The sequence below is a fragment of the Triticum urartu genome, chromosome 3A, assembly GCF_056163025.1.
Source record: "Triticum urartu cultivar PI428250 chromosome 3A, HENAU_Tu73, whole genome shotgun sequence".
In the NCBI taxonomy this organism is placed as follows: Eukaryota; Viridiplantae; Streptophyta; class Magnoliopsida; order Poales; family Poaceae; genus Triticum; species Triticum urartu.
This window is the reverse complement of record NC_141875.1, coordinates 168,684,687-168,699,359: the sequence shown is the minus strand read 5'-3', so window position 1 is coordinate 168,699,359 and position 14,673 is coordinate 168,684,687. Positions and strand designations below refer to the sequence as shown.

At 42.8% G+C, this 14,673-nt stretch overlaps 1 protein-coding gene across 11 annotated transcripts in view; it reads left to right on the top strand.

The window, feature by feature from the left end:
* Nucleotides 1-252: 252 nt before the first annotated feature.
* Nucleotides 253-14,673, top strand: part of LOC125546750 (histone deacetylase HDT2) — a 39,458-nt gene continuing 25,037 nt past the window's right edge. For 2 of the 11 annotated variants that reach the window (XM_087546691.1, XM_087546699.1), the window contains exons 1-12: nucleotides 2,205-2,303; nucleotides 2,494-2,564; nucleotides 2,652-2,866; nucleotides 2,983-3,011; nucleotides 3,091-3,161; nucleotides 3,238-3,312; nucleotides 3,389-3,463; nucleotides 3,540-3,602; nucleotides 3,678-3,777; nucleotides 3,848-3,951; nucleotides 4,100-4,181; nucleotides 4,403-4,470. In XM_087546691.1, the coding sequence (XP_087402817.1) occupies nucleotides 2,682-2,866; nucleotides 2,983-3,011; nucleotides 3,091-3,161; nucleotides 3,238-3,312; nucleotides 3,389-3,463; nucleotides 3,540-3,602; nucleotides 3,678-3,777; nucleotides 3,848-3,951; nucleotides 4,100-4,181; nucleotides 4,403-4,470 (852 nt within the window). In that variant the 5' untranslated portion in view covers nucleotides 2,205-2,303; nucleotides 2,494-2,564; nucleotides 2,652-2,681. The other 9 variants (XM_087546692.1, XM_087546698.1, XM_087546695.1 and 6 more) reach the window with 9 other exon arrangements.

Here is a 14,673-nt window from a genome sequence, read left to right as displayed (position 1 = left end):
ATACACAAAAAATTCAGATTTTTTGGATTTTGTTCACTGTTTTTTTTTCGAAATTACTTTTTTTTGAAATTTACTGTATATTTTTAGGATCCTCGAAATTTACTGTTTATGTGGGTATTTTGTGCTCGGGATTAGATACCCCATGTCTTATTTTCGGGCTTTTCAGCCCAACACGAATTTATTTTAATGGGCCACAATCCTTGCCTTACCAAAAGGCCTTAGTGTTTTTACAGGAACCGATTAAATTTCATGGTTCATCTCGCCCGACGGTCCTGCTCCCTTCCCCTGGCCTGCACCTTCCTCTCAGCCGCCTCAGCCGCCTTACCCCATTCCAACCCTCCGCCCCGTGCGTTCTCGACGCCGCGGCTAGCACCGGACTTCTACTCATCACCCTCGCGCCGCTCAGCCGTGCCGTCGTCCGTTGGAGGCAAGGCGCCGCCGACTCGCCTCGGATCAACCACGACTTGCCCGTCCACGTCATCAACAGGACGTCCCCGGCACACCCCCGGACTTCGATTCTTGTTCACGAAGAGTTCGTCGTCGGTTGGAGGCAAGACACCGACGACTCGCCTCCGATCAACCACGACTTGCCCGTCCACGTCATCAACAGGACGTCCCCGCCGCACCCCTTGGACTTCTATTCTTCTTCATCAAGGAGATCGTCGGCAGAAGGTTGTCATCACCAACAGGTACGTTTTTCGTTGCATAAATTAGGAAGCAGAATCATAGCATTTATTTACTGAATTGTTCTTAGTAGGGAGGCAATTTGCTTGTGCTACTTAATACTCGACCTAGAGGAAGATGACTAAGAGATTCAGTCTGCTGCTGGACTACAGAGCAGCAAAATATTTTAGTTCTTATTAAAAGTTTCAGTTTGTGTTGTTTAAGTCTTTTCTGAAACTGTTCTTGTACTTTGCAACGATTGTTGTAGGTGTGGAGTGACAAATGGAAGGTGGGATGCATCTGTCACGTGCCAATGATGATTTGCAATCACGCTTCGCTTTTCTGCCGGATGAGCGCTGTAGAGTTATAAAGGGCCAGGACTACATCAGTGTTAAAGGAGGCTTCTTCCAGGAAGGCGATGGGTATAATATATTCGCGAGTTACAAAAAATGTGACCATGATTGTGCTGTAGCGGAACTTCCAGATCCCATGAGGGAGGAATCGTATAAGAGATATTTCATTGCTGAGGAGAAGATGCCAAGGGTAGTCACAGAGACGCTTAAAACTGTACTGGAGACAAACATTGGTACAATTGAACAGAGGAACGGTTATACCTTCAGATTTCCCAATTGTCACAAAGACAACATGGAGTATGATGAGAACTCGAAGGTATACTTGCTTCTGGCAGGACGCAATAAAAGGCGATCATTCCAGAATCGCGGTCAACTTAATGTTGCCACAAGGACAGCTTGGGCTATCCCGAAATTAAGGGAATCACTTCACTCTGGAAGAGAAATGTCACAGCGGACTTTACTCTATTTGAACAAACGTCTGTATCTAGACCAGGCAAAGTCTGATGGGATCATTAATGACCTCTGCTGCATGACAGGGTGCAGGCGGAAGTCCCTCAATGTGGTCCCCGCCGAACGAGGCGTGGTGATGGGAAATATTGTCTTAAGGATGAAGGGGGGCAACAATGTAAGTTGCTCACTTGGAACACCAATCCCAAGAAAACCTGAACTTATTCAAGATGTTGTAGTCCACGAAGATGCAGGTGACATCGAGTACATCCTTGTTGTTGAAAAGCATACCATGATGACATACTTGGAAGAGATGGATTACCATAACAAGCATCATTGCATTATATTGACTGGTTTGGGAATGCCTAGCATATCAACCAGGCAGTTCCTGAAATGGCTTAAAGACCACACTGGACTACCTGTATATGGATTGTGTGATCCTGACCCCGAGGGAATTGAAATAATATCTGTTTATGCCCGAGGTTCCGTAAATGCTGCGTTTGACAATTTCAACATTTCTGTACCTTCAATAAGGTGGATTGGACTCTCAACATTGGATCTAGACGATTATGGGTTGAAGTTACCAGACTTCTGTTTTGCCGATCTTACAGATCTTGATACAACAACACTGTCAAATATTTGCAGTGACACAATTTCAAATGAATGGCAACGTAGGATAAGGCACATGCAGCAGTTCAAAAAGAAATTCGCATTTGAGGAACTTTTTAGATTCGGTGCTTCCTTTTTGGCTGATGTTTTGCTTCCCAAAATGATTGAAAATTGTAGCCAAAACAGAATTATATCCAAAGAGCAAAGTATTTTCTTCAACCGAGCTCTGTGGTAATACACATATCTCACTCTCTGATTTCCCATCCACTCGCATGTTATCGCTCCAATAAGTTATTTGCTCTGTCGATGCACAGTTGTTCACTCTCATTGTTTCACATGAATACATCTATAGTCTGACCATGTTCCATTTCCAAAAAGCTGAAATTTCACTGTCATTGATCCTCTAATTTGGCATGTGTAGTCATTGACGTTAAGCCTGGGTGTAAAATCAGGTTTTCAATTGAGTATGGCTTCATTTGGCAACTCACTCAGGTTTGTTGTACGCCTATCCCTCCTTTCTTCCCGCGACTTTTATTTGGTAAATTGAGCCATTTTCATTTTGTTATTGCTGTTTGGTAGGCTGTTCTTGTAAAATCAAAGGAAGCAGACATGGCAACTATGTTTGTGAAAGTTGGTGACAAAAGGATATGCATCGGAACACTTTGCAGTGATAGATTCGCGCAAACTAACTTTGACCTGTTTTTCGAGAAAGATTTTGAACTATCACACACATCTTCATCAGCCACCGTCAGCTTCCGTGGCTACAATATTTTCCAGCCAGCTAAAGGCGATGAATATCCTAATAATGTGTGATTACAGTCCTTAAATACACGTCTATTATGCTATTTTATTGTTCAGCACAAGCAATTTTGTGCATGTTTTGTTTCCTTGACCTCCACCCTGGTTCCACGATCGCTTTTGATTATGACGGATCTGGAGGTACATTTCACAATACTTGGTGGTATTTCTGTGTTTATGCACCTGGAAAGGATTCTTAACCAGTCTGTTCCAATTTCAGATAAGAATGGTGACAATGATGCTGTTGATGATGATGGTGCGGATGATGACGATGACGATGACCAGTTTTCTGTGAGTTGTTGAGAATTTAATTTATAGTCTTGACTTTTAAAGATTGATGCTTGACTACTGTCATGGTCTGTTGTAGTGTCCGAGAGAGAACAATAGTGACAATGATGCTGTTGATGATTATGGTGCGGATGATGACGATGACCAGTTTTCTGTGAGTTGTTGAGAATTTAATTTATAGTCTTGACTTTTAAAGATTGATGCTTGACTACTGTCATGGTCTGTTGTAGTGTCCGAGAGAGAACAATAGTGACAATGATGCTGTTGATGATGATGGTGCGGATGATGACGATGACCAGTTTTCTGTGAGTTGTTGAGAATTTAATTTATAGTTTTGACTTTTAAAGATTGATGCTTGACTACTGTCATGGTCTGTTGTAGTGTCCGAGAGAGAACAATAGTGAAGGTCAGAGTGATGAAAACGAGGAAGAACAAAAACTTAAGGTTTTGTACTTGATGTGCTTTTCCATGTTACAAAATATACATGATAATACCTGACACCAGCACAATGCTATGCAGAAGTCGGAGCATGTTAATAAGAGAGCAGCTGGAAGTGCTTTCAAGGTGGCTACTTCCAATAAGAAGCCAAAGGTGGCAAAAATGTCTGACCCTAAGACAGGTATGAAATGCTAACTTTGTGGGATTTTCGTAATCCATGTGGCTTGGTGGATCATATCTATTTCTTGCAGGTGACAATGGGGCTCTCCATGTGGCGACTGTGCACCTGGCAAAGAAGGCAGGCCCTGCAACCAATGAAAAGCCCCCCAAGTTCAGCCTGCAAGTCTTGCAACATGTAAGTTTTCTCCGATGCTGGCATCTGGATGCAACTTCGAGTTTGCCTTTAGTGCTTGTTATTCTATTGATATCTTTGGTTTGAGTTCGGGCCAATGTAAATATCTGAATTGCAACATTTTAATGGATAATTACCTTTTTATGTGTAGGACAAGCAAGAGGTTATTATCGAGAAGATTGTCCGCAACAAGCGCAAATGTGTTACTGTGGTGAAAGGCCTGGAATTGTTCGGTAAGTGGTTTTGATAGGCCGTTGCATGAGTGGACTAACTGTTCGCAGCTAGTTAAGCAAAAAGAATGAACGTGAATATATTTTGAACTCTTTTGAAGAGGTAGTTCTATAGTTGCAGATCCAAGCTTGAGCAGAACCTGCCTCAAGCTCCATGATAGTATCTGCTGGCTATTAAGGTTGGCCATTGTTTAATAGATCATGTTTGTTTTCTGAACAATTAGGTGTAAATTTGAGTGATGCTTCAAAGAAGTTTGGAAAGAAGTTTGCTGCTGGAGCTTCAGTTGTCAAGGTAATTAGTTACCTATGAAACTATCAAGGCTTTTAATCTTTCATTTACGTCCTGTCTAATTGTCTTTTCTTGAGTGTGTTTCCCAGTGCCCAAACAAGATCTATCGTATGCTGTTGTGGAATTCATTAAAAATACATGGCCTGATGTAAATTATCCATCTCCGCATCTTATTTGGTTTACATGTTTTTTTATGTTTTCATGTTCAGTACCTTTCTAATCAATTTGATACTCCCTCCGGTCCATAATAAGTGTCGCAGCTTTGAAGTAAGGTTAGTTCAACCTTGGTTCAAAACTACTAAGAGCATGTGGAAGGTATCGCTAACTAGGTAAAATTAAGTATTTATTTTTGCATTAACGATTTAAGGAAATCAAGTCCAGAAATGTACTTGCAGACCAATAAAGTGGAATTATGCAAGTGTAGTGGTGATCTGGCATTTAGTGGAAACTTACATGGATAATAGATTGTAGATAATGGGGTTGGCTGAATGGTGTTCTTTAACATTGTAGAGTCCATCTCCTATGGTTTAACTTCTGCACTCCACACAAATGACCTCACTAATCCTTCATCAGTTGCTGATATAGGTTCCGTGTCCCGTAGAATACAAGGTATACACCATATATACGGAAAGCTATACAAAGTCTAACACCCTCCGTCAATCTCAACCGTGTCCCGTAGGTTGAGATTCTGCCGGCAAACCTCAAACAAAGGCAATGGCAACGGCTTTGTGAAGATGTCCGCAAGTTGATCTTTAGAGGAGATGAACTTGATTTGAAGTAGCTTCTATGCAACACGTTCTCTGACAAAATGATAATCAACTTAGATGTGCTTTGTTCGTGCATGAAATACCGGATTAAAGGAAAGGTATGTAGCACCAATATTGTCACACCAAAGAACAGGTGGCTGCCTCTGTGACATCCCCAACTCCTGAAGCAAGCATTGTACCCAAATGAGCTCGGCGGTTGCATTGGCTACAACTTTGTACTCAACCTCAATACTGCTGCAAGACACAGTGGCCTGCTTTCTCGCACTCCAGGCGATCAAGTTAGAACCAAAGAACACGGCATAACCCCCCGTGGATTGCCGATCATCCGAATTACCTGCCCAGCCAGCATCTGAGAAAGCAGACAAACTACCAGAGGGAGCAGGCCGAAGATGCAAACCATAGGAGACGGTGAGATGTACGTAGCAGAGAATGCGCTTAACTGCAGACCAATGCGAGTCATGAGGCGAGTGAAGGTACTAACAAACGTGATTAACCGCGAAGGAAATGTCTGGTGGTAATAGTCAGGTATTGTAGACCACCAACAATACTGCGATATGTGGTATCATCAACAGAGAGCTTATCAGTCACAGTCATGGGTGCGGATGCAGGTTTGCATTTGAGCATACCAGCACATCGTAGAAGGTCCATAAAGTACTTGAGTAAGAGAGAGACCAGGAGCATTATGTGTAACTTCCAAACCTAGAAAATAGTGAAGCTTGCCGAGATCTTTGATAGCAAAGTCAGAACTAAGAGCTGAGAGCACACGATCAGCAGCAGGCACTGAAGAGTTGATAAGGATGATGTCATCAACATAGACTAGAAGATACATGGTGACCTCGGGACGACGAAAAAGAAATAGTGATATGTCTGCCGTAGAGGGAACAAAACCGAGAGCATGCAGAGCAGATGCAAGACGAGCATGCCAGGCACGAGGCGCCTGTTTCAGGCCATATAGAGCTTTGTCCAAATGACATAAGTGATGAGGGTAATCGGGATCAACAAAACCCGGTGGCTGCCGCATATAAACTTCCTCCTCAAGCACACCATAAAGAAAGACATTCTGGACATCCAACTGACGGAGAGACCAGCCACGACTAACTTCCCAAGATAATAGCAGCCGTATGGTAGTAGGCTTGACGACCGGACTGAAGGTATCCTCGTAGTTAAGACCATGTCGTTGTTTAAATCCTTTAGCAACCAGACGTGCCTTGTACTGTTCAATAGATCCGTCAGGAAGTTTCTTCACTTTGAAAACCCATTTAGAATCAATGACATTAACACCTGCCGGAGGAGGAACCAAACACCATGTTTTATTGTGAAGAAGAGCATTATATTCCTGTTCCATCGCAGTTTGCCAGTGTGGAATGCTCATAGCAGCTTGAAAATGACGCGACTCGGAATTGGGATCTGATACGGCATGTGCCATACAGGTAGCAAGCCATGCAACTATTTCGTCAGTACGCTGCTTAAGCTGAAAAATACCGCTACCACTTCGAGTGTGTGGCCGATTGGGCACAGGAGCAGGAGCACGGAGCGATGCTGGTGGCACAGATGAGGGACCAGAACCGGGCCTCGCTGTCTCTGGTGACGGGAGCACGGGTGAGGCAGGCGGGGATGCAGGACACTCGATGGAGGACGAGACATGAGAGCATCCATAGTGTGCGATATTTCCGCCTCTAAGCCCGCCTCCAAGCGTGTAGCAGCTGCCTCTATACACTGTGTGTTGCTGCCTCTAAGCCAAAAACACTAGCATCGACGCTAGCGTAAGAGGCTGCCTCCAAGCTCAAAAGCAATGGTCCAGACCCACCGGTCAGCCATATGAATCTGACTCGTGCCTCCGCCGTCGCCATAGCTTTGAGCTTCTCTGACTCGTGCGGCGTCTGAAAGGATAGATTTACTTTTTATATTTATTATTAAATGAGGAGCGGGGCGTGGTGGATTGATTGTGTGATATATGTTTATCTGTTGTGCACATGCCGTTTATTAAACGGACCCCCGGTCGCAAATCATTATATAACGACGTATCGATACATGTACCAACAGAACATGTCTGAAATGTACCGTCATCATGTCGTCATGTTGGATGGAGTCGTCACCGTACAGTAGTGTCCAACCGGTTGTATCCTTCTCAGCCTATACAATCGTATTTAATTCTTCTAGCGACGCGTCGTTCAACCGTTGGTCTATGTACCAAGAGCAAGCAAGGTCGCCTGTTCTTTCGCCACTCTCGGAAAGACATCAGATACACAAATGAATTACAAAAACAGGGATTCTCAAGTTTATCCTTTATTTCCAATGTAGTTGAAAATAACGGTTTGAATTTAAACCAATGCGTTTACTAATCCACCCTTCAATATCTATGTGAACTACATAGGTTAAAAAGAACGATTTTTATATGATGAAGCTTGCTGAGAATGCAGCAGCCAATGTTCCTCTTTCCATAACGACAGCAGGCAACGGCCAATGTTCCTGAAACTAGCCGAGAGTAACTTCAAAAGTAATATACTACACATTTTTCTAGGCTATATTACTATCTTCATAGTGGGTATTGGGTAGTAGTATAAGTGTGGTGTCATGCAAATCTTCATTTATTAGGTTATAGATTCGTATTGTATTGGGATATGTGATGTTATGGTAACTAGTCTCTCTTCTCATTAACCCAATGCCATATAAACAATTTTACGGAGTTGGAGCTTATGTTACTCTTGAAGTTATTCCCACTATGCAGGCAGTCTTATGCCCATTGATTTATTCTCTCCTTTATCTCTTTCCTATGCTCGAGGGGCATGCAACAAGTAGGCACTTTTGTTAATCTCTTCCAATTGGGGTTGTTGATCCATTCATGCACGTGCTCGTAGACAATTACTTGGACGTGTCTAGGAAGCCGCCGGCTGCTCCTTAGCACTCGGAGTGGGAGACCAAAAAAGGAAATATTTGATCCTTATTTTATAAAAAGAAATAATTTATCTCTCTTAATCCATATAAGAAAAATTCTAATCTATATGATTTACATTAGCTAGCCGGACGTGCACGTGTAGCTTTTTTAAGCATCAAATAGCCAAACTTTTTTTGAGCATGTAGTTGTACGAGAATGTGGTAGCTTTCTTGTTTATATACTGTAAAAAAACAAAGAAAACAAGTTGTGGGAGCCATAAACAGGTGATGAAGTCAACTTAGATGTGACATAAATGTCATATCTAGATGAACCCTAAACAGACCAATAGTAACTAGAGATGACACTGACAAACTTGAAAGCATAGAAAGAAATTAGTGAAACTCAAAAGAATAAATCTAGGACATCTCTACCAAGTGTCTTAGTATGATCCAGAATGTCTGAAAACAAAAACAATATTGAAATGAAACTAACTCAAATCTAGTACATGTTGCTAACAACAAATTGCATGATTGATAAGCAACATCAATACTGCTAACTAAGAAAGGGAAGATTAAATTTGGGAGTACACAGACTGAATACTCAAGTGCCATGGTAGTCCAGTTAGATTCCAGTCCTAGTGCTCGGTTCATGTAATCAAAGATCACTAAAGAAAACGAGAAGGGCATTAATTGTCGGAAAAAAAAAACTCAAAACGACATGAACATAACGATAGCTCAAATCAGAATCCTTGGAGGGCTAGGGTTTCAAGCTCATCTTTAAGGCAAAAATAATGGGTAATTACATGAGTGGTGTCAGGTACATATGTTAATGTGATATTATCATGTGATTAGCCATTATTATCATGTGAGGAGGAGAGGGGGACGGACCTCCTGTGTCTAGGGCATCCACATGCAAACCAGGGCATCACAGGAGCTCCTATGATAGCAACTAAACATGAACAATAACCTACAAACCCTAGAATAGCATGGATCCATAACTATAGAGATCATGTAGGAACTGATGCATGAGTAGGGCACAGAGCATCAACCAGACGAGCACCACATCAGCATAGCCATGACCAGGGCCATCATAGGAGCTCCTATGATAGCATCTAAACATGAACAACAGCCCGTAAACCCTAGAACAACATGGATTAAGTAGGAATTGATGCATGAGTAGGGCACAATGCATCAACCAGATGAAGACCACATCAAGATAGCCATGACCATGTCCCAAACAATAGCTGAAGCAGAGGAGCAGGAGGAAGATGGAGCTCACCAAGGGAGGTTGTAGCTGAGGCAGCACTCAGTGGGTGACAGGGTTGCGCCTGAATGCCGTCCAACTGGCGAGGAACCGCGTCGGAGTTGCGCCTTGCACCGTCCTGCCTACGAGCACGAGCGCCACATCTTCCTCCTTGAGCCACACCATCAAAATCATGGCACCAATTACAAAGCATGAAGACTCAATTTGCATCATATAATCTGGGCATATTTCACTACCAGGTCCACATGATAAAAAGACCCAGGGGAAGAAATATGAGGAGCGAAACGGAATAAAACACTCATAATACATTTCAATGTAAACATAAAGAACATATGCAAGCTTTGTTCCTCTTGGGGTTCAAGTCAACCATATAACCAAGATATTACCCCTCATCTATGAAGAGGGGAAAAGCCAAGATGGTTGTTTCAAGTACTGATGGTCGAACACTATTCTTAAAAATGACTTCTCAGCAAAACCAAGCTACCATGAACCATTATTTAAGGGACTCAAAATCTTCTAAAGAGAAAATAATACTAATAATATGGAAGTACACCTATAATATCACTTAAGTAGACCCCTCACTTGCCGGTATGCTTGCGCAACATGAACCTGTTTACTCCATTTAAAAAGATAGTACAATCTCCTTGAGGATAGACTGTGGGCGTTTATTTTAAGTGTAATCGACATACTAAATGTCCTATCTAGGAGTAGGTTAATTCAGGTCGTTAGTAAGCAGTGCCAAGGACAATTTATTTTCGAAAGCATTAGGGCCATGTATATAAAGCAGAATCCATATCCATTGTTTGTTCAGAGATGCAAAAACTACTTGAAATATAATCTTGGCCAGAGAGGTTAACTGGGACTCAAGAGCAGTAGTATTATGTTGTTTAACAAAATTTGGTAGAGAGTTGTAATATTAATCTTAATCCAATTATATCCAATAAAGCTCTACCTTAATTATATCATTGTAAAAGACAATCTAATGTTTGTAACCAAGGACACAACTATAAGGTGACACATAGCAAAAAAAACTTGGGAGAAATGGGTCAGAAAGGTTGCCTTGATCCCCTACCAAGTTAGCCCACCAGCCATCGAGTAGCATCACAACATCCATTATTTGGGATCTTTCTTCATGGAACTTTAATATACAGCATACAGTTCACTCAGATGAACTGTTTGTGATTAGGCAACACAACAGAAATGTTCAGCCAGATCAAGGTGTGTGCGATATATGACATACAGTTCACTCAAATGAACTGTTTCTGATGAGCCAACACAAAAGAAATGGTTTGACTTAACAAGATGCGTGTGATACGCGACAAACAGGTCAGTAATCAGAGATGTGTGGGAAGACCAATAACAACACAGACGATTCCTGTTAAGAAGCCGTGTGTGTTGTTAGCAAATGATTGTTGGTGTGCAATTGTGAGAGATTGATGAAATCATCACCGATGGGTTCCATTGGTTAGTCCGTGTGTGATGTGATTTGCTCTGTCCGCACAACATCTACGCTCTGTCTACAGAACATCAACATATATACTTATAAGAACAACATTGCATAACCAAATTAAGCATACAATTATATAAGTGACTACACACATAACATTTCCACACACCAAAGTAAGTAATTACATGCATACTAAACTAGGAGAAACAAGCATCTAATCATCTACTTCTTGTTGTGACGACCCTTGCCATTGCTCTACTTCCGGCTGGATCCCTGGACATTTTTGGGAAGGAGGCACTTCCTCATGTCAATGATCTGCCTGTACATCCCATAGCTCGTGTACGCCTCCTTGGTCGCATACACGACGTGCGCTTTGTCGAGTTTCTCCATCCAGGCCGAGTGCCAGGCATGCTTGTCCTTGTTGTAGGAATCCTTCATGTATCTATAGTAGGGGTCGATGATGGCCTCGGCGAGGTGAATTAGTGAGTCCTTCTCATGCTTCTTACTTCCCTAGAACTTGTATTGGCCCTAGATGTCGACAAGATTCTAGCAGGCGATGCCCGAATTCTTGAGCACCTTTACATCATTGGTGATGTCCACCGTAGCGAACATGTAGTGGGCGATGTTGACAAACCTGGTGAAATGCTCGCAAGGCCTTGTGGCCAGGCACTAGTGGTTGACCAGGATGTGACTGCGCACGCACATCTGGACGACGACGACCTTGGGATGAGACCCGACACGAGCGTGGGTGTACTCGAGGTCGAACCTGACCACCTTGTACTTCTCCTCAGCAAGCAAAAACTCCATGATGTGGATGGAGTGCTCCACCCAGACCGGGTTGTTGGTGTACACCACCGAGAGCTCAATGAACCTTCTGTGGGTGTTCACCACGGCATGCATGGTGAACTGCTGCTCGTTGTTGGAAGCCGCTCGGCGCGCTATTGGAGCCGCGCAGGATACCCTCTAAGAATTTGTCACGGTGGGTGTGCTTCATGCAATACTGGGGCGCGATCGAAAGGTTGAAGAGACACAAGGGTTAAATGGCCACTGTAATAAATGGGGGCCGATCGGCCTGTAATCGTCACGTCTTGTCACCGCGTTCATAGCTGAGGATTCCAGTGCACACTTGAGCACCCCACACGCATTTCATTTGACCACGAGTGTGCTCGAAGAGGCGCCAAATGTATCGTTAGTGAGCCTGTTCTCGCGCAACCGCGCAATTTACCGTGTGCAACCGCGCAAGCTTCCCGCCCGGCTAGCTTGGCCATGCGTCGGCTAGAAGAGGGGCAAATCGTGGGCATTTATTGGCAAAAGGCTTTGCAAAAACGAAGTGTGTGGAATGACTTCGACCATAAGTTTACCCATTGGTGATGAGGTCAAAGTTACACATAAGGGTAATGATCGACACTCGATTGCGATAATTAATTCCACGCTCTACAGGGCACACGGTTGAAGAAACCAACGGTGTGCAATAATGTCGAAGATCGCAGTCGAGTAAGCTATATAGATCATTTGCGATGAGATCGACTGGGAAAACACATTCGAGAATGGTTAATAAAATCTAAGTCCAATGCATATTAAGGTCAAAATAGTACTACCAATATACGAGTCTCATACGATGCCATTTCAACAATTGTACCACAAAAGCCCCAAATATTACAAGGTTCAAGTTCTAGAGTTATATGGCTCAAATGTCGAAGATTACAAGGTTCAAACTGATATTAGAAATGAAATTCAGCTCATGCAGCTGCAAACGCCCGCGCTGATTAGCTAAACATGGATATAAGAGAGGTTCAAACTGATATTACCACTTGTAAGGCTTGTTTAGAAACCTCATCATTTCTGCAAAGGGATCAGCCACTGACAAGTCATGTATGAGCTTGACATAATGACTTCCGATTACTCTGTCATCTGAAGCTCCAAAATGAAATTCAGCTTCTTCGGAGCCTTTTCCATTCTGCCGCAGCCGTCGACGTTGATCAACAAACCATTCATTTTTGTGAAAGAAATGTAGGGCAAACCTCATTACCTTCGGCACCCTTACTCTGACAACAAAGAACCCGGCGAATATAATCTCCGGTAAGGTCCCTCGGTAGGAGTTCAAAGTAATTTCTGAGAGATGCAGATCTAGGCATTCCATGTGATTATTATATTTATCACATTATCCACCACTGGGCCTAATCTTATCTACAAAAGAAGAGAGCGTATTAGTGCGTAAATGCAGTTTTGAACACTACTATAGGCCTATTTGGTTTGCAAGATTTGTAAAATGCACTAACGTGCCATCTTCGATCCGACATGATTAACATGGGCATTTGATTACAATCTAGAAAAATGTAGCCTTCTTCACAAAAGGCTGGGGCGGATGAAAAATTCCCTAAGAAAACTAGTACAGATAAATCCAAAGGAGAAATGCTTATGGATTGTAACTATATGAATCAAGCAACCAATATGGGGGGAAACATGTATGTACTGAAATCCACCAAAAATTCTTCAGAAATCGTAGTACATTGTCATTGTAAACTTGGGAAAAGGTGGCAACAATTGAACTCCCTTATGGTTAACATTTAATAGGAAAGGAACATCACCTCGATACATAGCTTCTCTAGGCACGGAAAGCATCTCAGGAAACTGACAACTTGGTCCAGGTTGGGGCCTATAGATTCTAGTGCCAAGACCTTCACTGCGTAGATTCGGGGTCAAGCTTGCTGGAATCATTTTCTGGATGATGGACGGACATACATCTTCAAAATTATAAATAATGTTAATTTCCAGAAGGAGAGGTAGAAGGAGACCGTTGTACCTGAACGAGTGTGGATCTAATAACAAGTTTGGAGTATTTGACAGATGAGTGGCCCATCACTGTCAATTTCGGTATAGAAATGACAGCTATCTGAGAAAAGAGATATCTATGGTCCCAACTACGGCCGAACTCACGCTTTGAAGGCAAAAGCTGCTTCCTCATCTGAAGAAGAATCTGACTACAGTTCTGATGATCCTGAAGACATTGGAAAGGAACTTGCTATGCTTGTAAAGAAGTTCCAGAAGTTCACTAAGAAGGGCTTCTAAAAGTCTTCACGATCCAGCTCAAGAAATGATGAAGTTTCCACTCATGACTACAAGAAGAGAACATGTCACAAGTGCAAGAAACCTGGACACTACATCTCTGAGTGTCCACAGTGGGACAATGAGAACAACAACAAGAAGAAGAGCAAGGAATATGATTCTGATGACAAGAAGAAGAAGAAATCCTTAAAGTCTTCTTCCAAGTCCTCATCCAAGTCTTCATCTCATAAGAAGAGCTCATCTGGCAAGGCTCGTGCTTTTGTTGGCAAGGAGATGGATTCAGAGGAGGAGTCTGCTTCAAAGGAGGCGGAGGTGGAGTCTGAGGAGGAGTCCGACCCTGGTGTTGCAAGTCTGGCTCTAGCTACAACCTATGTTGCCAAGTCAATCTTCAACACTGAAGACAATGGCTCCGTCACCAGTGCTGAAGCTAATGACAAGGACGACTCTGCTCCCACCTACTGCTTCATGGCATGTGGTGCCAAGGTAAAATCATGCGATGCTTACTTTCAAACATCAAGTGAAGATGACTCTGATTGTGAATCCAAACCCAGCTACAAAACACTTGCTAAAATTGCAGCTGAACTACAGAAAGCTATGGAACATACTAAAAAACTTAGACAAAAGCGATGACATGTTGGATGCGGAAATGACCCGTTCTCAGTCCTTAGTTGAAGACATAAAAAATCTTCATGCTAAGTACCAGGAACTCGAAAGTCGTCATGAAACGCTCTCAACCACTCATGAAAAGCTCTCCTATGACTATCTTCAAGGGAAGCAAGAGCTTGAGA